A 23,881-nucleotide genomic window follows, 5' to 3' on the forward strand; every position below is an offset into this window, starting at 1 on the left:
CGGTCGTAACGGTGCTCCAGAACAGTTGCATGGCGAGCAACGATAAAACTCGGAATCTCGGAACAGGGACTCGCGAATTCTCGAGGGAGCTACAGATAGAAACCGGCAGACGCGCCATAAATGGTCGGTTATTGGACGAGGTTCCCGGAAAAAAGGGTCTGCGCTCCTAACAATGGCAAAAAGATAAAGCGCCGGAAAACGTAAATAAAAAAAAAAGAAAAGAATTGAGTACGGTGCGGACGTTTTGAAATCTCGACGCGATCGTGTCACGGAGGCGCCGTGGTGGACACCGCATCGAGGATCGATATATGTTACGTGCCTCCGCGAGCTCGCCACGACGACGCTCACCGCAGCCACCGCCGCGCGCCGCCGTCGCGCAGCGAAAAACGATCTCATACTTAAATAATGATGATTAGCCGCGGATCGTGGTAGCGTCGAGCGACGCGACGAATGCGATGAAGAAGCGATACCGTGGCGGTGGTATGCTGTCGTTGACGGGGGTCCCGGGGCTCGCTCGTCCCTCTTTCCACCGCGCTCGCTCGTTCTTACCGCGAACCTCCACCACGAACCTTCGAACCGCCTCTATCCTTCCGTCTCCTTCGACCCGCTTGGTCGGCTGCCCCGCTCTCGCGTTTCGAATGTCGGTGCGCGCCCGTTTACGGCTATATCGGCGTCCCGTAGCGCAGGCCGCGAGACGTTTAAACATCGAGGTCGCGCGGCGATCCCCTCGGCCGGAATGATATTCGTTAATGGGAGGACGGCCGTCGTTCTTACACGGCGCGCGTGTAATTGAAAACTGGCAAGAAATTTAAAACGCTCAATCTACGACAGCGTGAACCGAAGTCGGCTCTCTTACCTTCCGATCGCACACGTCTCTCTCGTGCGGTCTCTCGCAGAGAGATAGAACGCGTTTGAAACGACCGCGATCGAGGGATATACGATGTCTATTGACACTTCGATCTATCGACCGCCTGACCGATCGTATCCGTCTTACAGACACGTCTGTCTACCCGTTTGGCATGTCGTCCAGATCCACCTCCCGCGGCGAGGCACATTTATCCAGCTTGCTGTATTCGTCTCTCTCTCCTTCGGGGCCTTACGATTAGTTTAGTGTGTTACGCAAATAAAGATGCCTAATACACGCAACGTATGTAAATTTAATGTTTCTGCAACCTGTTCCGTAACAATAATTCGGCGCGAGCCAGCGCCCGAACGGAGAGGTTTAGACAAGTATGGCTAAAGCGCTCGCAACGTTGAAGAAAACCGCGTGTTATCAATGGGGAGGTTTGTTGTGCCAGAGCAAATAATTGGCCACGATGTGCAGCGTGCATGCGGCGCACAATAGCCTAAGAAACGCGTGCGTCGGACCGGATCTGAACAAACGAATAAGAGCTTTGTACATGCGTTAGACATCCCAGAGTGAAGACGCGGCTAAATGGTCGAGTGTACGTCCGGCAAGCAACCGGACGAACAACCGACGAGAGGTAGGGTCCAGGAACGTACGGTAACCGAGACGGACAAGACAATGGACGGTGACGATATAATGCCGCCCGGCCGCTTCCAGCAAAAGTAAATTAAAATCAGGTTCATCGTTGGCCAGTCTAAATAATGATGTTGCTCGTTTTGAATTCTCGTGAAGCGAGAATCGTGAGGAATATCTCCGATAAAGGCGCGAATCGGCTAAGTTATCTCCGAAAAAGTGCGAAAATAAAAAGCGAAAAAATAAATCGCGTTGAGATTTTCGAGACACGAAACGAGATGTTATCTATATATAAAAAATAAAATTTCTGTCACGGGGAGGTATCGAAGAATGCTATTTATTATCGAAACCTGCAGACGATTCGAGGTAAACTGACAATGAAAGTGGCACACAATCCGGGGATTCGCAATAAGACCGGATTGCACAGAGTACATTGCCGGCTAAAAGACCGGCGGTGAAGATCGGCGCTCGCGGAACATCGACATGCGGCTCTTATCGCGCACCTCCGGCACCCCCTTCGCCGTTTCTTTTCTGTCAGGACAATCTCATCTAGGATTACATCACGGTAATTCTCCTGCAGCCGGCCCGACGAAATTCCAGGCGTAGCGGAGCCGCTCGAGGGATCGGATAGTCGAGGGAAGGAGGTTTCGTAGGAAGAGCGGGAAAAAGATATATATACATATATATGCACGGCTGCAGTATATACACGCATACGCGCGCGCGCGCAAGGGAGACTCCACACACCGCTCCGTGCGATGGTAAACGGCGATAACGAGGCGCGAGATAAGACTCGTGGAGAGGCGCATCATAGAAGACGTGGAGAAATACGGGGAATACGGAGAATCCCGCTCTATCTCCTCTTCACCCCCCTCGTAACGTTTCCCCCCTCGTATGTTGCTATCAGCGTATCTACAGAGTGTCCCACAACCAGTACCTCTCAATCGCTACAAGAATCAAAAGACGGCAATTATTCTAATAGCATACCAAGTTATTAAGCGCAATATTAATTCTTTCGAAAGAACTGAAGTAAAATTCCGCCGATTCGATCATCTTTCGTTTTCTCGTATTCTGTGCGTGTTCCGTCTTAATATTACACATTTACTCGTAGAAATGTTGCAGAAACACGGAATCGCGATTTTTCACGTCTCGATGGCTTTCTCGTCGTGATTGTAGCGCGGGATTGAAACCGATTGGGGTTGACCGCGGGTACCGCGTTCGTGCGATCGAGTATCATCGTTGAAGTCGCAACTCCGCGAGGATTCATCGCGCGATACATCTACGAAACATCTGCGAATTCCAACGATACGGCGGCGAGGTGAATGCGAGGGAAAAGAGGATATTCGAAGGATTTGCGTTGCGAGTGATTTCGAGTTCTAACGTATGCAGCACGAGCGATCTTGATAATCGATGTGCAACTTTTCGACGAGCTGGAAGGAATATCGCCGGAAAGGCCAGCCAGTTCTTCATAGCTATCTTGCCGAGGTGAGTTGCAAGCGAGTTGAACGGTGAACAGGTAGCTCGCGGAGATATTTGAAAATTCTACTTCGTCGTCCCCTCGGCAGTAAAAGATCTCGATTTGAACGGTATATCGAGAGGATACACATGATTAGAATATAAAACAGAAATTTAAAATGTAACACGGTCCCCTCATCCGCATCTTCGGATCGATTAGCCGCATTATTGCCACGCACGCTGTAGCGTTTATATTGAACGGCGACTTCACGAATACCGGAAAAGACAAGAACCACGCGATTGCTGGATCGGAAAGCTATAATGTCGGTTGCTGCACGGTCGAGATTTCTGCGATGCTCGCTGCTCCTTTTTACCGCGATGCGCCTTACTGCAGCATGGGATTGAAAACGATTGCGGTGAGGCGACGATGTGTAAGCGGCTGCATACGCGTCTACGCTCCGTGTGCATGCGTGTGTCCGTGTGCACGCGCGCAAAACGCTTCTATACAGCCGAGATAGCGAGGCGTACCTGCGCGGCACGGTGTATCTCGCGAGCATCTGCGAATTCCACCGATCTGCGCGAACGACCTCCGCGGTGGAATACGTTCAAAGGCGCTTTTCCGAGATTCCCCTATAGCTCGGTGGGAGTAGCTCGGAATCGCGATCCGAGTAACAATAGTCGCTGCAACAATCTTGCGACGAATGTTCCCAGAGGTAGCAACAATGTGGTAGCGAACAATACTAAAATAAATTTAAAGAAGAAAGAAGCGCGAAAAGAGACACGCATACGCTTGGAAAGCATGTTTCGATGGAGGATACAAATATTCGGGACATCGATGGATTCCTATGGAATTCACTTAAAATCCGATATGTAGGCGAAAGATTCTTGTAATAAAATTTGCAGAAAGTTGATATTTAATAATTGCTGCCGCTAGCATATGTTATACAATTTGTTTCAGTGCGCGTGATTTGTAATTAATAGCTGCTGTAACAAATGACACGAATTAACGGAAGACTTAAACTCGCACGAATTGAGATGAAAAAAACTGCTGGCAATATTCAGATAAATATCATGTGTGAATGCGATTGTAGATAATGCGAGGTGATAATCGTGGCCCATTCGCGAAAAAATTTATTTCTCATGACAGCCGTACTTAGGAGGGAAGAAATGAAAACATCGGATATAAAGCCGACGACAGGACGAATTAATTACGCGTACACTGCGCGTAACTTTGTACTTCTCGACTCCGCTCGGACCGTGCGCGAAAGAAACTAATTAAAACCTCGGGGACAAAAGCAGTGGCGTGCTGAATTAATGGCGCGCATAATTTTAAATAACAATCGGACCCGGAGCAGCAGCAACAGCGGTGAACAACGCTCGCGCGCGCGTATGTATGTGTGTGTGTGTGTGTGTATGCGTGTGAAGAATGAAGTACAGAAAGAACGATCCGCGTGGAATCAGAGGGGTGTGAGGAGAGGGACCAGGAGAGGTACGCTCGAAGTCGAAGACTGGTCGGAGAAGGGGGCTACGGGATACGGCATCGCGGATGAAATTCCGGGAACGTTACGCAAATCAGACCGCGAGCATTCGTCGTCCCGATGTGGCAGCGGCCGCGCTATCTCGATCCGCGAATCTTCCCGGCGCGGCGCGGGTTTAGGTCGGGTCCCCCTCCTCCCTCTCTTCCGCCAAGATCCGCCCGGCCGTGCTCGCCGCGGATTCCGAGGAGGCGATCGCCGCGCGAAATTTGCAAGTCCGGCGAAAGCACGACATGCACGAGGAGTGAAGAGAAAGAGAGAAGAGAAGGAGAAGGAAAGAAATCCGCGCTAGAGAATCGAGGACGAAGAAGAGGGACGGCCGGATTCAATGGCGAAGAAAAGGGGGCGACGTACGTCACGACGAGACGTGCTTCACGGATTGCGTTCGTAGAAGGGATGTATACCTGACGAATTCGATGCGCGTTCGTTGACCGAATATTCAGCAATGCCAAATGTTAGGTATTATATTTACGCGGGCAGTTAAATCGCGCATTATGGTATGATATTACGATACACCAGCGATAATTAACAATAAAGATGAGATGAGTAGCGAGGTATCGTATCATTAACTCGGACGAGCACTTCTTTCGATTTGATCATCGACGAGAGCGGCGGATTATAACCTATTTCAGGACGTAACAGCCAGATCGTTTCACGCGTTATATCCGGATGTATCTTTATGGCCAGTCTTAAACGACTTGCCACAGCGCGACGTTGATCTTTATGGTGTCATCGTTAAATTCGTTAAAAGACGGACGATGTGTCGCGCGGATAAGATTATAGGGTTGAGGTAGTTTCCAAAATGTCGATTCTCTCGTCCCTCAACCCTTTTCATTTACTTTTTGCATCATTATCTAGAGGAAATTCGGACAGTTAAATTCGCATATGTGGCACGATGCTACAGGACTGATAAGGGGCGGCTTAGTTACATCCCGTCGTAAATTCAAGAAACTATTTATTTTGTGTGTCTCCTCGATACACGAGATCACGCTGACGCTCTCGAAGCGGCGTGGGATACAAATCGCAGACGCCGCGATGCATCTAATGCAATCCTCCAATTGCGGCAAGAGGAGTCGACAGTCAGCGAACTTCGGGTTCCTCTCTCGACGTTCCTCATCTTTCATTCCTCCTACTCTCACCCTCCCCCCCCCGCTCCCCCTCAGACCGCGCACGCCGTCTTTTCTTCGCGCACAAGAGAGGCAAGGAGAGGTGAGTGGTGCTGGGAGCCCTCAAAGCGAGCGCGCGGAGCGGCGATATTTAAAGCATATGCAAAGAGTGCAGCTCCGTAGCGGCAGCCCCCTCTCGGTCGGGAAAGAGGGGCAAAAAGTCTCGGACAATGGCGGCTTGCGTTCGGCTGCCCGGAATCCGACTCACGACGATTTATGCGACCTCGGCGACGACGACGGTCCACCACCTCCTCCTCCACCTCCACCTCCTCCAACTCTTCCTCCTTTCACATCCTTCTCTTTCGCCCTGCTCGTTGCGATCTTCTCCGCTCACGGCCCGCGTCTTCCCCGACCGGCACTCGAGAAGCGCGCATTCTTTCGACTGCCAGGAGAATGCCAGGTCCCGAAAAGTACGAGATACTCGATTCACGAGTGCCGAGGTGAGATTATCTCGAAATTCACTCTGCGCTACTCACTCTGATTATCGGCGCGCTGAATTAAGATATACCACTTCAAGAAGTGGAAAACTCACGATGAATATACGAGCGAACTAATAGCAATATGCAATATGCATAATAATCGACTAACAAAAGATATTATCTCGTTACGCTCTAACTGTGACACTAACTATGCGAACACGTGCACATAACGCGCTTGACATTACTTCCCGAGACTTTTTTCGTTCACCAATAAGGTGCATAATCGAGCGTGGCAAGGAAATTCGCGAGAAAGAAAAGGAGACGGAGAACGGTGTGACTTTCTGATGAGTGGTTGCCGATTGCGCCTTGGCCTTCTAACGAAGACGCTTGTTACCGTCGTTATCGCCTCTTCCGCGTGTTGCAAAACTGGTGTTCAACAACGGCCGTCTTGTTTCGCGCCGGGCTTTCGCGGGAAGCCAGCGAGGAGGAGAGCAAACTGCCTCGGTGTACGTAACCGATTGACCGGCTCGGCGCGCGCGTCGATTTCTCAACCGTGACCCGTCTCAATGTCACTAGTTCCGTACTTTCTATCGGCGACCTACGTGTCAATCGCCGTTCTATCATTCTCGCGTCGTCACCCTTTTGTGTGTACCGCGAGATTCCTAGCAAAACGACGAAGTGCATAAAACGTCTCCGGCAAACGGTAATTTCGCTCGACCGCCGCCAATTTCGTTGTCTCGAGTCCGTTTCCAACTTTGCAACCTTCGAATCCTGCACGTCATCACGATTTCTAAATACCCTCCTCTTTCCTCAGCAGAGGATCGGTCTTCGGCTACAAGGCTGGGAGCGGCCGCTCGTTCCGCGGATAAGATAAGACCGGTCTTCTCCACAGCTCGACGCGATCACGACGCGTTGATTCTCCCCTTTGCCCCCCCCCCCTCCGCCCAGGTGCCATAAACTCGACCGTAAAATGAAGCGCGTTCCTCACTTTGTCGCCAGGTTTTATGGAAGGATCGGGACAGCCGGCCATCCGCGAAACGAACAACTGCTTCCCAATAAGGAGTTCGTCTATGTCTGGTTTTTAAGTTCCGAAGCATCGACGAAACGATCGCTCTTTTGTCGGCCGTCACCCCCTTTTTAACGATCGTGTTTTTTTCGCAATTCGCTAGGAACGCAGGTTTGCGCGAATTCTGCTTTACCGGAACAGGTGATCGTAAAGTGGTAGCCGGTCTCTGTCTCTGGATACTCGCTTTACGTCAACGTTCGACTCGATCTGCTAATCTGATTGGACATCCCTCGGCAAGTGTCGTGTCGCGCCGAATTAAATGAATTGATCACTTGAAAAATTAATTCGCTTAATGGGTAACGAATTCATTTGCAAGTCGGACATTTTCAGAATAAAAATTTGATCGGATGATAATTCTTTCGTTAAGTGTATTTTTTAGAGACTGTATTTTTTTTTTAATTTACATTTATCAATAAATTAATATATCGATCAATAGTTCAAATATAATTCACATGTAGACATCGGCACAATGATAATATCTATGATAATACTAATTACTAAAACACTTATTGTAATGCAAAAATCTCACCATCGCTTTTTGTTTGCTGTATCGCTAAAATCCGATCGGTCAACAAGAATTGATCTAATCAAAATCTAAACTCAAAGCGGAGTTTGGCGTTTCGCCTTACTTCGTCCGGATCCGGTTCGGCTTAGTGGAACAGGTGTCGCAAAATGGTAGCGCGGATCGCCGGTGCACGTCAATGCGTGCCCGCGAGATTCCTCTTTCTCTCTCTCTTCGGATACAGCCGAAACGAACCGCACCTGTGCCGACGATCGCCGGCCCGTTCAACTTTAATCTGATAATCTGATTGGCTGCCGTGTGTCAAATATTGCGGGCCTGAGTGTCAGGCCGCGTTCTTCTGCGCGAACTGGTTCTACGGCGGCCGGACGCGTGGCCGATTGGAAGTCGGGTTTCTGAAGTCGACCGACCGACCGACCGATCGCGCCGATGCCGGAAGAACAACTTTGAATGCGCGATGTCTGAGACGGTGCTCGTTGTTTCGTGTCATGTATAAGGTATCTCGCGCGCGCATTTCATTGTATGTTTTACATTTTATATACTCGAGTCTTAAAGAGTACAGATTTTTTAATCGACATCGCGCGGAACTGAAGAATGTATAAGAATGTCCTGTCGAAAGTAGGCTACATCTGACTTTCTAAAATTAAAATTACGATAATGAAGAAAGATAATTCTGAATTGAAGAATATGTTAGAATTACATCTCATGTGGCTCAGAGTTCGTTCATCCTAGCGATCACGTCACAATTACGATTTATCTACGTGTAAAAAGCCGTGGAATAAGTATGAGGAATCCGAGAAGTGCGTCTGGCCGATTAAACGTTCCTACAAGAGAGACCTAAGAGAGAGTTAGGCAACCAAGACACTGGGAGATCTATTACGAAACGTGAAAACCGCGCGTCGCATAGGGTCAAGATGCTTTTTAACCCCAGATAGTGCAACTTACGCGTTCTCTCCTTCCCTCGTTTCAAGTCGTAGCTGTGCACGACGGAAGAAGACGAGACCGTAGACAAGCAGCGAGAAGCTTCTCCGGAGAGAAAGAATGATGAAGGGGAATAGAAGATGAGAAAAAGAGGAAAAAAATAAAAGGGAGAGAGAGAGAGAGAGAGAGAGATCCACTTCGCTCGGCGAGGGAGGTACAGTCTCGCGCATTGATATGCAACGGACTGCATATACGGGGCCACGCGGCGAACAATACGACCACCGGTAAGACACCATCGTGTAAACTATTCGGCATTCTCGGGCGTATAACGTACCGCGCCGTGCCGCTCGATACCGTGCGGGACAGTTTACACGGCGCATCGGCGTATACGGCGCGGCGAGCGCGGGTCGTGACGCGCCGTATCTTGCATCGGATGTACCACCAGTGTGGAAACACGGATACGTACTTCTCCTCTCTTTCTCTCTCTGTCCCCCCTCGATCGGCCGCCCTCCTCTCCACCCCGTGTCCCGGTGTATCGGCACGGTGCAATCCACCCACCCGTCCGCGACCTTACCGGTGCTCAATCCTCCTTCGCCTTCTTCCCCTCCTCCTCCTCCTTCATCTCATCGTCGTCCACGATCTCAGTCTCCTCCCGCTGCGCGATTCCCATTTCTCTCCCCTCGACGGCCACCTGTTTGCTTAAACTCAAAATCTTTTTTCTCCCCGCTTAGCCTGTCTTCCACGGAATTCATTAGATCTCATCTTGCGGGATTTTTTTTCAGCCTATATATTATCTTCGTATTTTTGGCGCTACGTAAAATATGAATATCTCTCGAAATAGCGTGCGAAAATATATCGCGACGTGGTGCATCTTACTACTGCTTTGCTTGATCTCGTATAAAGAGGAGACGCGGAGTATCTTCATTCGTGATGCGCTTCGGCTTTTAGAGCCGCGCTTCGTGCCTGAGCGTACGGTCCACGTGCACGTATGCACACGTAGGCGTTTGTGAAGTCCTCGGCGTTTTACTCGTGACGCGACTATGCTAACGCGGTAACGCCGCGCGTGGAATACGTTTCTGAGAGGTATTCGCCGGTCGTACCTCCGTTCTAGAAGACCCGCCAGATTAACTCCGGCATGCAAGTGCCCTTACGCAAGCATCGCAAATGACTCGGTATCGTGACGTCGCGCGAAAATAACTCCTAATTTTTCCACATGCAAACACGACGCAAGTGAAAGACAATGAAAAGATGTGCAACGCTATGCTATATTAATATAGCGCTCGAAAATTACCAAAATAACGATAATATATATATAGATATAAATCGCTGCATTTATAAATATAAAATTTGCGAAAAAAAGTCTCTATTCTTCATTATCAGTCATTGTATTCTTGGCACGTATTTAACGTGATGTAACATGAATGATGATGCGTCGTAAGACACAACGGTCGACCAAGGAAAAAGTTTAGCATAAAAGCGAATCTACTCACCATTCGACGAGGATGACGGTGTCGCCGTGTTCTTCACGCCGTCGACAACAGTGTTTTGCGGCATACTCTCCTTGATCGAGACAACGTAGCGCGGTTTCTCGCAGGTGGCGATTCTGTGCTCCGCGGTGGAGACGGTGATCTTGACCTCGGCGTCGACGATGCTCTTCAGACCGGCCGCATCAGTCGCCGTCACGTTGATTTGATACAACGACAATCGCGAGAGTAGATTCGGCCTCGCCACGTGCAGCTCGCCGGTGTTACGATCGATATGAAAGACCCCGTCCTCGTTGCCGCTGCTGATGCGATAGGCGATATGACCGAAGATGCCGGCATCGAGATCGGTCGCCATCAGCTTCAAAATCGGATTGTGCATCGCGCCGTCGTTGCGCAGGGTCACGTTGTATCGCCGCGGCTTAAAAATCGGTCGATTGTCGTTCACGTCCGTTACCTGGATGCGCACAATCGCCGTCGTACTTAGTCCTCCTGCGAACAGAATCCAATGTATCATTAGATATATGCGTTACGGATATAAAATTAATTATAATAGTTAGAGAAAACGTAACATATTGAGCATAGCAACAGAGTCGTTGAATTTCTCGTTAAAAAAAAATAACAAAAAAGTATAACGTTGAATCTTGCATCTCGCGGCGATTTTATAGCACCGATTTGATTTATACTCTGTAATTAATTTTCACAATCAAGCGGTCGAGCGACGCTGAATTTGGATACTTGCGAGTGACCGCGAGTGGTCCACGATGCCCGCGCGGAGGCGAGAGGTACGAGGTGGCCGAGAAGAGCGCATTATGTTTATTTTATTCCCGGCCGAAATCCTCTTATCGAGCCAAATAATGTCGGGGTATTAGCCGGCGTAGAGAACGAATCTACGGGGGACGCGCCCGAAGCCGGTCGGCATAAATCACGAGCGCGTCCCGTTCCCGCGGCCTTTTCTCGGACCCAATCAGCCGCCGGAGAGCCTCTCGCGCTCTCTCCGTTCATCGGCAGGGTTTTCTCTCGTTTCGTCTCGCTCTTTTTCCGTTCTTCTTTCAGCATCCTTTCCCCTCGGTCAGTATCCCGTCCCGCTCCCTTCGTTTTATTCGGAACACACGTGAGTATATACGTGTGCGTCGACGTGAGCTCCTTTTAACCCCCGCGCGCGGGGTAATGCGCCGCTCGTAGTAATATTTCAAACGTGAGAAGCTTACAGTCCCTCCCTCCCTCCCTCTCCAAATGATCGCGCTCTTTTAGAAGAGCATCGGGGGCCATCGTGGGGTAATTGCTCCGCTGATACATCGATTGACCTGTGAGCTACGCGTGATAACGATAAACATTGCAGGAAAAGCGATTTCCGCGTACTTTCGCAGCGCGCCCTTGCACATTCCGCATGTAGCCTTCTATATGAACAGTGATAAACGCGATCGTTCGATACTGCAAGTTTAGTTGTCCCACGATGTGGAATTCAAGCATTAAGCTTGCCAATGTTACACTTTGTCAGTGAGACTCGCTGCAACTATATCGCTAAACCGTATCATATGTCTCCCGTTTGAAATTAATCGGAGATTATCCCGCTATTTCTATCTCTCTCTGCACGCGTTTCTACGATAGCGAGCAATCAGGCACGACGGGGATACTACGAGCTCCCGATTCGCCGTCTCGGATTTAGGCGATACGCTCCGCGAGTGTTAATATCAAAGACAGTATGTAAAACGGGTAATCCGATGTTTAAACGGTTTACAACCGTAACTCACAATAATGTATGGACTCGGCCGCGCGGAGCTCTCTCTCTCCGAGCTCCGGGAGATTTATAGGTGCGAGTGTCATTGGAGTCATGCGTCAAGAGCCGGTCCCCCGATCCCCGGGGTCCGGTGATGCCACCACCGAGCCGTCCCTTCTCCGCGGTTATACATGGGAGAATGTGGGGTCTCTGATCGCCCGTGGAACACATCGTGGCATTGAAAAGCACCGATAAACACCGATCTCCGCAGATCGCGGACACGGTCCCCCATTTATGAAGCTTATCGAAAAAGCGTGCCCCCGCAACACGACAATTCTTAATTGTTAGACGCGCTTCCCACAGATCAAATAACGCTTATGACTAATAAACTTATGACACTTTTTTTTGGCCTTTCTTCTTCTTCTTTCTTGAGGAGGCAAAAAAATTGATTACGCGTTCTCGCGTTCGATACGGAAGACGGAGAACGCATCCACAGGTACCGAACGGATACCGACTTCCTGGGGATAGTTCAACGGCATTTTAATGCGCGCTGCCTGATATTTTCGTGCCCGCTGCAGTCCGGCCCTTTTAATTTCACGCGGTCGATCGCCGGGATGAGTTCTTTTCGGGATTCGTGCGGCGGGGAATACGAGGGGGCCTCCGAGAGATTTATGCGGCCGGTAGAAGGTGCGGCGGTGCTCAACCTTATACTGCGAAATTACGCCGCGCGAGGAATAAGTTTCATGACGCGCGTTACGGAAACGCAACCGTAAATATCGGCATCCCGCGGACTTAATTAGGATCATTTCTTTTTTTTTTAGTAATTCCAATTTCTTTTTTCACATACAATTTGAGAGGTCGAGAAGCGATTTTTCCTTAAATGCACGCGCACCGAGTCGGACGATGTCAGACACCTTTGCGTAAAATCATAATGCGTTTTTTTCGCTCTTACTGGCGAAACGTGAGACGTTCCATTAATATATAGCGTACGCGCACACGTTAATTCCGGGATATCTTACAAAGTGCGAACTGAAAGCTCGCGCCCAGTGACACATCCGAGATTATGCGCAGTAACACGGCGGGAGTCGAAAGGGTGAAATAAATAAGCGCAAGAACGGCGCGGACAATGACAGTCGGTGGAAGTTAAACCTTCCAGTGATTTATGACGCCTGTGCCAATAAAGTCACCTCCCAGCTTAGGAAGCGTGCATCCTTACGTTTCTGTGTCTGCGTCTGCAGAACTACGAGACGGATACGCGTTATCGAGATTTCGAGAAGAGGAAAAGACAGTATCTTGGATAATTTTCCATCGACGCGATAATAAATTGCAGATAAAGTCCGATCGGTTGGAGAAATATTCCGACCGACACAAATTACACGGAAGATATCGCTGGGAGATTAACGTGGAAATTACATTAAGATATCGCGCTCGCATGTATAAATCGATGCCGAGTGTAAAGATTCCGTTGGATTAAAGACCGTGCTGGAGAATCCAGTTCGGATGTACGTGCCGGATGATATCAGGGTAATCACATCGCATAGCAAATGCGTTGAGAGGACGTTTTTAAAACAGGGTTTGATTACATATTGCGAGTTTACAATGTGTGCGTTATCTATTTCCTCTATAATTTATGAGCAACAAGATTAAGTCGACTGAAATAGTAGACACTCGTCGTCAGATTTCACGTGGCGAAAGAGATCGAAAAACTTTAATCTTTTAATCTAGCCGGCAACAACAATTAACAGAATATCGCTCTAAATTTATTATCCATCAAGTGATCCAAGTGATTATCTCGCCTCTCGCGAGGAGCCGGTGTTTCGTATCTAGCACCGATTCCGCATCCGCTCGCCTTCGCGGTCTGGGCAAAATAACTCGCACGAGAGAAAAGTGTATGTATACATAAGCAGATGCCTCTCGCAGATCTCCGCCTCGATCCACGAGCGCGCAGGTAATAATTATCGCCGCGAACGCGCACGGCGTTAGCCACCGCTATTAGCGCGATAAAACCCGCTGTGGTTTGGTTATCGTCCGCGTTTCCCGCCGATAAACATCGACGACGATATACGGCGCCTCTTTGCACCTTCTGACAGCGGCGAAACTACCGCAACGCAGAGAACGGACAGGCAACTCCTCGTTGTCGTCGTCGTCGTCGTCGTCGTTGTCGTCCGCGGTGTGTATACCGTCAACAGGTGGTATAAATCATGCGCACCTGGCCCGCGTGGTTCACGGTGGCTCGCGATTCGCTTTACTGCCGTTGCGCCAAAATGATTTTCTCCGCCGCGAATTACTGGCGGGCAATAAGAAGAATTAATCGCCGGTGTAAAAATAAAGAGGCGAGGAGGAGGAGGATTAATGAGTCTCGGGCCGCGCGGCGCCATGAGGAAGCGCTAGACGCGCGAGGACGTGCGAATCGCCGGAAGGTATTTGTAATCATTTCCGCGCGCCTGGAGTCTTTGCCTGTGATATAAATATGCCCGAGTGCGCACGATTGTTACACATATACTTCACGAGGAGGTGAGAGTTATTTATTATCACGAGCTGTCACTTCCGTTCTGCGACGAAACGGTACGCGGTGTTTATCGCGATCCATTGCGACAGTACTCGCGATCGCTCCTGTGCCCGTCATATCCGGCCGATTCTATTGTCTTTTGGATATATGTAGTGTCGCCGATGCTTGCACGGCGAACAATCGTGTCGATAACGAGCGACAATTACGTGAAGCACGCATTCGTCCCTGTTTGCAAAACGCCGACAATAGCGATGCTCCCTTTTTCCGCTTTTTTTATTTCTTAACCACCGGCTAACGTTTTCCCCTTCGGCGGATGCTATTCCGCCCTCTTTCCCGCGGCGCCACCGGTAAGCGCAATGGCCGTTGGTCGCACGGTAGCCCCACGATGGATCAATGGACCTTCAGTCGTTGTCCTTTCCCATAAGGCGACCGCGAACCGCCGCGTTGAAAATGGCCACGGAGCCTACCGTCGACATAAATCATACACCCTATTACAGAGCTACTAGATCTCGACGGGCCGATAGCCGAGCCCGGCTTCTTCCTCTCCGCGCCGCGTCGTTTCGCTTTGTTTCTCTTCCCGTTTTCTGAGCGCCGCGAGCCCGTTTTCTACGCGCGTGTCTCCGCGCGCGTTGCCATTTCCACTTGTTTCTGCTTGTCTCGCTACCCCTTATCAACGCCCGTGCGCGTACACGAGGCTTGCACGCGAATAACGGAGCAGGGCATTGTTCCTACGTCGTCGAGAACGAGAGATCGCGATGGCGTGAGAGATCTCGCGATCGAGCCGAATTATCGCAACGGTTGTGACCGTCTCGAATTACAATGGCCGAAGTTGTTAAGCGTTTAGATACAAGTTCCGAAGGCAAAAGAATTCACGACACTGCGATACTTGATGTCAAACGAAGAGATCGGTATCTGCGGATATTTCGTTCCTTTTTAAGGAAAAAATATATTTTGATGTACCGATTCTAAGATGATACTATTAATGTTATCAATTATAAATTAACAAAAAAACTGTAAGTACTAAAGATAAAAATACCGGAAGTGATCAATGATAGTAATCAAACTGGCTATTTCGTTAAAGCTAGATACGTATCATGAAACCTTTTTTTAAGAATCGATGATTAAATAGACAATAAAAAGAAAAGTGACACAAACCTCTGTCGGTGGCAATGACAGGCAGTTCCAGATAAGGCACTGTTTCTCTGTCCAGCGGCGACCGGATGCAAATATCCCCCGTATCACTGCGCACCAGGAGTTGTTCGTTCTCCAGCCGACTGCCGGCCAGGGTATAATTGACCATTGCGTTTACACCGCAATCGGGATCGGTGGCTTGCACCTGCAACAAAGATAAATCAAGGTTAACACCGCGATAAAACAGAGATTCCGACATATGGCGAATCGAGACGCGCGTGTACATTTTCATGCGAATCTGCAATTTCATGTACCGCATTTGCAATACAACTCGGTTTTAAAAGGGCGACAAACGGAAATGAAAATCCATCACTTCGTCGGTAGTCCTTTATTCACGTTCTTTATTCTGGCAATAAATCGAAAATACAGATATATTTTATAACTGCGATAGTAATAAAAAATAATCATGCACTTTGTAAAATCGTCGAAAAGATAGATTGCGAGGACACGAAGAGATTTGAAGAAAATAATTTAACGTTAATAAATAACCACCTCATAAAAAAAAATGCAAAATCGAGTGTGTGATGAAAAAGCTCGTCTGTAGTCTTCCCCGAAGATTGTTTCCGCGATGAATGACTCCCCGTGGAAATTTATCGATCCCATTTGTTCGTTCCGCGAATCTTTTTTTTTTCGCGGCAGCAAAACGACACGCGGATGACGAAGAGCGCGACGTCGTCGCGCCTCCCCGAAGACGGAATCTACCCGGGCGAAGCACTTTGTTTAATTCCGCCCGACGTTCCTGAAACGGGATACTAGCGGATCGCCGGGGAGGTGGTCCATTCGTAATCTGGGCCCCAGTGACTAATTTGCGAGCGAGCCTACCTTTTCCTGCCCTCCCGGAGGAGGACCCGAAGACGTTACCGGGACGAACGGACGAACGGACGGACAGACGAACGAACGAACGAACGAACGAACGAACGGACAGACGTGGGGGCGGTGATGGACGCCTCTGTGCTTCCAGCGTATGTGATTTATGCGACGATTCATCGCCACCTACCCCACCCCACGATGTAATACAAGTTACGAGATTCCCGTACGGTCGTTAACGAAAATGCCTCCCCATTTTTTTCCCCGCCTCGCGAGCACATCGTTGGCAGATTGTTCTTTCAGAGAATACACCTCAGTCGGAGTGTTCTTTATTTCGAAAATCTTCATCTCATCTTGGTTTTTGTGAGAGAAACGACGACGAAAGAAACTGATAAGGCTTGAATTATTTATACATATTCTTATACGAATTATTCTTTTACTCTCATTTTATGCGTATACATTAAATGTTATATCGGGTTATATATGACTTGTAATAGATACGTTGATGAATAGGTTCTCGCCTCAACGTGGATACTCGAACAATAAGACTTCTTGAATTATTCACACATATTTTTATACGAGTTATTTTTTTTCTCTCATTTTATGCGCGTACATTAAAATGTTATGTTGGATGTTTGACTTGTAATAGATACATTGATGAATAGGTTCTCGCCTCAACGTGGATACTCGAACAATAAGACTTCTGAATTGCAGTTTAAATGGCACTCCCCTTCGGGCGACGCGATATCGCTCGATTTATCATACGTCTCAAGTACAACGCGTAACTGTAAGTCGTCCGGTCGACACCGAGGCGATTTCCAATTTTTGCGCGCAGCGAATACCGATAATGCCGTCCGATCGACAGATTACGATCGATCGAGGCGATCGGGTAATTGCCGCCACGGCAATCGGCCGAACGTGGATTAAGTCGACGAGGAGGAAATCGAGACAGGGGGAGGGCGATAAAGAGAAAAGGAACTCGTAAATTTATACCGGCACGAGACGTAATTTGCGGAGCATATAGTATAGTAGTCGTCTCGTGGGCCACTCGGCGGGACCACGACGCAGAAGAAACTGAGAACGCGAATCCCGACCGGTAATGAACCCCTTAACCCAGGCAGAGTGTTGCCTTAATGACAGTTTAAAGTTTCTTCGCGCGTTCGAGGTATCGCGCCGGCCATCTAGCCGTGATCCGAGTACTCCGGGAGGGAATCGTATCCGCCCATGTTGAACGGGAATGTGGAATCGGCGGGTACGCGATCACGATCGCGAGCCGATGATCGATCACTTCGTTACGACGCGCACCAGCCGATTTGTCGCGATAAAGGCGACCGGATCACGCTCGCGAAACTATAACGAGGACGGTGATTAACGCGAATTAATTGCTCGCGTTTATCTCGCGCTCGCTTAGAGAAACGTTCAGCATTTCATAGTAAATTAAGCGATTATTCGTGCTGGGTATGTGTTGAAAACAAAATAAACCGCACGTGAAATCTCTCTAATCATACGCTATTAATAATACGACCGGAACACGTCGGTAAACGCGTCCTTTCCTTACAGAGTTTTTCTCTCCGCAATGTTCTTTTTTTTTCTTACAATTAATTGCAAGTCTGATGACGGTTCGGTGAATGAGGTAAGAAGAAACGCGCGGGAAGAAATTAAATTTGCTATCTGCCAAGGCAATAATATTCCGACTCGGAAACAATGTGCGAGAATCGTGAGAATCGTAGGGAGGGCGCGTCGAAAGAACAAGATTGCAATCTTGAGCTACAATTAAGGAGATCGGGGCGGTTCGCGCGCGGAGAAAATATTCCTTTCTACGTAGGCGGATCGCCAACGGATCGCATAGGGCAGACTAGAGTAAGGCTTCTGAAAGCCGATAAATCGGCGCGTATATTCGTCCGGCATTTGTCATTACTCCGCCCGATCTGATAAGCGTCATAAACGAACGGGGTATAATGAGTGGCAACGAAATTATAGCGCGAACGCATTATGTTATATTAAAGTGCGCTCGCCGTGCGTTATATTAGCCGGTGTATAACACGTGTATTTTATCGGTATTTATAGTCGATAGCGTGCGTGAGGGGGAAGGAGGAAGGGAATATGGCGATAGGGGAACACATGTGAGTACTATAAAATATTACGACTCGTCCCATAATACGCGCCGTGCGTTAATAAACTGGCGTTATTAATATCCTCAAAGCGCCTCGCAGTCGATTTAAACCCGCTGTCCCGAGAATGTGCGTGTGAGAATTACCATGATAGAACCCTAATTTGCAACAACATCCCCTGCGCGCGCGTCCATCGTGATTTTTCCAGGACACGAGTGACGCATCTATCCGACGTACTAACAGAAGGACTATGAAAGGATGAGACCGGAGGAGGTGCGGAAAGCGAGAAGGAAACGAGAGAGAAAGAGAGAGAGAGAGAGAGAGAGAGAGAGAGAGAGAGAGAGAGAGAGAGAGAGGAGAGAAGGAAAGAGACGAACCAGAGCGCTATGGGGCCCAGCATAGGTGGAGGCAGGACGGAGGATAATAAAGCAGGAGTCCGCGGGGAATGATTTAGTGGCAAGCGGTCGAATAACTTTCCCGCCAACACTGTTGCCACCTCGAAGCGGCGATGAGCCTCTTCGTGGCTCGTGCAGCGGCGTGCTGAGCGCGTCGCCGCTCCTCGGGAGGGAAGGAAGCAAGGCGAAGACAAAAGGATCGAGCTCGGATGGAGGGAAATTTGTTGGACCATGCGCGAAACCTCCTCTCGAGCGGCAGGGAGATCTATAGGTTCCCTCAACATCTCCACTTCTCCCTTCTTTTGGGAAGAAAAAGAAAAAGACAGAAGAACCCACACTCCTGATACACCCAGATAATCATGCTAATGAATTACTGCCAAGCAATACCGATGCCGATCTGGACAGTCGATTCGGGATTCACTTTTTTCACGCAATAATACCTACGTACGACTGCAATTCTTAAGCCACCCCTCGCAATAATCTTGTCTTTCTCTTAATTAATCTTTAGCATTATTCTCATCCTCACTTTGTAATTATCTCTCTCTCTCTCTCTTTCTTTCTTTGCACTTCTTTCATTTCCATCGAAAATCTTGCCGAATTTCGATTTATTGAGGAGATTATTGTGTTATGCCTTATTGTTGATATGTCTTATTGTTATTTACGAATGATAGAAATGATGAGGTTTATTGGATCCGGCATTCTTAATTGCGAACTGACCTCATATTTCTCATACTATTCTCACACGCGAATGTATTTTGAAAAAGATCTCATTCTTTATTCGGGGGAAGGAAACTCAGCGAGGAACAACAATATAGGTACGCGCGTACATAGAACACTCGTGGAGTGTATTAAATCGCGAGCAGTTTTACCTGCACTATTCCGATGCCCGGCGAGAGTAGTATGCCGCGTGATGCATTGTTCCGCTCGTTTTGTTGCGGCCCGACCTTGCGAGGAATATCGATTTCAATCGGTGTATATGCGGAATACAATCCGATGCGAATTCCCCTCTCGGTAAGACAGACCGGCACCGAAGCCACGAGATCGTAAACGCTTTGTTCGCTTCGAGAGGAAATCCTCCTAGGTTCCCAAGCAGGTGATCGAAAATAATGCTTTTGCTCGTCACGCTCGGATGCGTTACATAACAGACGTTTTACATCGTACGGCAAATTTTTTCACGTTCAATTTAATTGATTTCTTCACCCTAACTTTGTGAAATCTAGTAAGATAAAGGATCAAACGGGCAAAGTTACGCGGTGGTTAAAGATAATCGGCAAAACCAGCTATAAATCAAGATTTAACTCACTACGTATCGTATCACTTACAATACGCAACATCGCTTCCAATATTCAACAAAGCTAAGCGGAATCGCTCCCTTCCGTACGTCGTATGTAACGCATTTTACAATCGCTTAAAGTGGCTTTAAATCTTCCGGCTGCCGCAAGTACAAGCGTGTAATATAAATAATCTGAATGTCCGTCCGCGATCAGATAATCGTATTAAAGTGCGCATACAACGTAACAGTGGGGAGAGATCCCCATCGTCCTCCACCCCGCGTGTCTTACCCGTCAAAGCCCTCTCTGCAGCGTTCCTTCCTTTCCGCCACCCATCGTCCCCGAAGAGACAGAAAAGGAGAGAGAGAGAGAGAGGTAGGAGGTAAAAGACGATCGGAAATCATCCCCATCGCCGTGGTGGTCGGAGGTATCGCGCCCGTTGCCAGTGGGGTCCCGCGTACGTTCGCCAGAAGACCGCGAGGAGAAACAGACGCGAGTCTCATTCTTGCTACGTGGCTACGCAGTATAGGGAGAGAGAGAGAGAGAGAGAGAGAGAGAGAGAGAGAGAGAAAAGGCCGAGCAGAGAATCGCCTGCATACACGAGCGGTGGCTGTCTACACCGGTTATAAAATACGGTGCCTCGGAAGGCTCTCAGCATGCTCGCGCCTCTGCCTTTAAGGATGGCGCGCGAATCTTCCCCCTTGTAGTACCCCTCCATGGTTCTTCGCTTTCTCCCCCGTCCTCTCCTCTCTCCCCATCGGCTCCTTAGACCGCGTCCAGATCAAAGTAGCGAATTTATTTACTTAATTGTTACAGCCGCGTAGTAGCAGGTGTCGGCGTTGGCTCTCAGGAGCATACCGATGATCGTAATCAAGCCGGTACTTCGTCTCAATTTTTATCCGTCGAAGGATACATTACGCTATAACGGATTCGAACGATAAATCTCTCCTTTAGAGGATAACTCTCTTCTTAGAACGCGTTAGAAATCATACTCTTTTTACGATATCTTTTATATTTCCATCGAATTTTTTGCTTCGAAATCGCATCGTCTGATTGTGAGTATACGTCTTCCGCGCGCTTGATTTTATCGTTGCCATCTTCGACGTGGCGCCAAGTTACTCGCACCACCGTCACTTCGAGTGTCGCATCCGATCGTCGGGACCAATACGCGTCAGCGACGCGGCACCAGTCACCTACAGTCACCGGCGTCTGAAGTGGTCGCCGCCGCCGCCGCCGCCGCCGCCGTCGCCGCAGTCGCAGTCGCCATCCTGGCGCAACAAGTACAAATTGTCCGGCTGCAAAAGTTATCGCTGTAAATCGCAGATGACTCGACGCGATGCATCTGGTATGCGGGTTTTCGAGCGGCGCAATGACGACGCAACGCTCCTGCGATCACGGAGGACGATCTGTAAATTTCTCGAGTAACAACCACCGAAGAAAGAATCGCCAAAAGTATTGAATTTTTTATCGAATGCTTACAGATGATACCTTAAAATATCTCTGCGTAAAGCAATTGCAGAAATTAATCAAACTCTCAATGATGCAAGCATATTTATCCGTCAAAGCAAGGTGCGATGGAGTAATTTTTCGTCGATCTTTCGATTCTTTTTATCTTGTGCACCACAAAACCTTCTTGAGCTAAACTTTTTATCGCTGAAAATCTTTGGGAAAAGACTCATGTAAATCTTGCCTATACGTTTCGAAATATGCAAATTCTCTGGATGCGCCATGAGCGTTTCGCGTGCGCGTGGCAATATTATTATAGGAAGTTATGAAGTTCCCGTCGCGATGCATCGCGCGATGCCCGCGAAGAGTCTATTAACGGGCGATAATCGATCTTCCAAGTAATTGCCGGACCGGTTCGCCGACGTCCGCGATCGTATTGTGTGCCTAAGCGCGATTCATTTCGGTCTTTTCTCTCGCCGACCGCGCGCTCGATATCTAATCGTTCCCGTTCGTTTGCCCGTAACTTTGCGGACCCGCAGAACGATTCATTAACGGAGGCACGAGATAAATTACCGCCGCGCGATTGTGAGAGCCGCGTCCAGTCCGTACGTACCTATTTGTGACTTTTTCCTAGGTTTCAAGGTTGCACTAGAATTTAAATGCATTTTCAATCAACATATCGCGTTCGCAAATATGACGAGTTCCACGAGAAATCCACAACCGCGTCAATCAAACGCAAAGTCTCAAGAAGATAAGACTGCGCTTAATCGTTTCGAAACGATCCACAAGCCGCCGCGGTCGTTATTGAACGCGCTACGCCTCTATGGCACGATAGAAGCGAGGTCTGTTGGACCGTAATGGACCTCCGGCGGAACATTAGTCAGACGATCTTTCGGCATTCTGCGCGCGTCAGTATTTTCCGGCGCCGCGCTTGGCAGGAACGCTCTCTGTTCTGCGCGATCGGCTACGGGCGCCTTGATTAATGCAAGCGATTCACGGAGCTAATGGCATCGTACTCTCGCGCAGCATTTCCTTCCGTAGGAAAAAAAAATATTCCTTAATATTGTATGAAATTCCCGTGCATTAAGCTTAACCGAGCGGCTCTCGCATTCCCCGGGGTCAACGATGCTCCCGCGTCCGCCCCGTTCGCGGCATTTACACCGCGTGGTACCTTCACCTATGCCGCGCGATATTCGCGCGGGGTCCGGCTTACGACGCGGCGATATTTCATACGATTATCCTTCACATCGTTGGGTCACTAAATCATCCGCGGCAGGGGCGGCCGCGCGGTATCCCCTGGTCGTGCAGCGCGCTCCACTGTAATCGCAATCACGGTGACTCGCAAAACTCGCGGGCGAACTGGAACGGTTTCCTCGAGCGTATACGCGTCCTCGACGCCCCGAAATAGTCCCCCGGACGAAGGAATTTCATCGCGTCGAATAATATTCCCGCTGCGCGCGCCGCGTCGCCCTTCGTGTGGCCGGCCTTCACGCTCCCACCGTGGAGAATTAGAAAATCATCGAGCACATAAGATCATCGAGTAAATTAATCTCGCGCGCGACACACCTCTACGGCCTACTTACGTGCGTCAACCGATTCGTCTCGCCTCTGCAATTACTCGTAATGAACCAGACTTTCGCGAATACGTCCGCAAAATCGGGCTATCGAGGTCACCGACGGTTGTTTTTTTTTCAATCGGGATCGCGATCCTGATGGCGACAGATGTTTCCTGACTCGCGTTTTCGAACCTTCGCGCCACCCTTTCGTGTATACCATCCCAAGTGATACCCGAAGGTTTTTCTCTCGTATCCCGGTTCTCCCAGCCCGTCACTCGTCGCTCATGCTTTCCGTTGTACGTGCGACGGCGCGGCCCCTCTGCTTTTTGTATACGAGCTCGACAAATAGAGCTGTTCGTCGAGTGAGCAGGAAAGCCATCCTCGGTATTCGCGGCTCGCTACCTCGCTGACGGACTGACACACAGTCGTTACCGGTGCACTGCCGCGAGAATCCTCTACTCTTCCATCCTGTTGTTGGAATTCCCATCCCTCTTTCGGCTTCCTCCGTCCGTTGTCCTTGACGTTATCACGAACATCGCGAACGTGTTTGCACATTTTGAAGAGAGATTTTGGGAATCTGTACTTTCGCTTACGCGAAACCGCGTATTCAGATGGCTACGAATCTTGTCCGATCAGCATGAATATCATCTCACCCGAGATTATTATTCCGGCAAGGAGACGCGCGTTGTAATTTCACGAGACGACGGTGTCCCGTCCGCGTCGCGTCATTCCGCGCACGCAAGTATGCAAGCGCGTACGTGCTTAAAACTCTCTGCCATTTGCACATAAGAGGCCCTAATTGTGCGTGCGATGCATGCGATGCAGACCCGTGCTG

General features: G+C 49.1%; 1 protein-coding gene across 1 annotated transcript in view; it reads right to left on the bottom strand.

Annotated features, from left to right (window-relative positions):
- The window catches only part of LOC105458613 (protein dachsous), a 67,732-nt gene extending 44,131 nt beyond the window's left edge, over positions 1 to 23,601 (bottom strand). Inside the window, exons 1-3 of the mRNA XM_011704080.1 lie at positions 23,479 to 23,601; positions 15,425 to 15,605; positions 10,050 to 10,532 (exon numbers count right to left, since the gene is read on the bottom strand). Of these exons, the coding sequence (XP_011702382.1) occupies positions 10,050 to 10,532; positions 15,425 to 15,605; positions 23,479 to 23,601 (787 nt within the window). The remainder of the gene's footprint in view (positions 1 to 10,049; positions 10,533 to 15,424; positions 15,606 to 23,478) is intronic.
- Between the last annotated feature and the right edge of the window lie 280 nt (positions 23,602 to 23,881).

This window comes from Wasmannia auropunctata, unplaced genomic scaffold (genome assembly GCF_000956235.1).
Source record: "Wasmannia auropunctata unplaced genomic scaffold, wasmannia.A_1.0 LD334508.1, whole genome shotgun sequence".
NCBI lineage: Eukaryota > Metazoa > Arthropoda > Insecta > Hymenoptera > Formicidae > Wasmannia > Wasmannia auropunctata.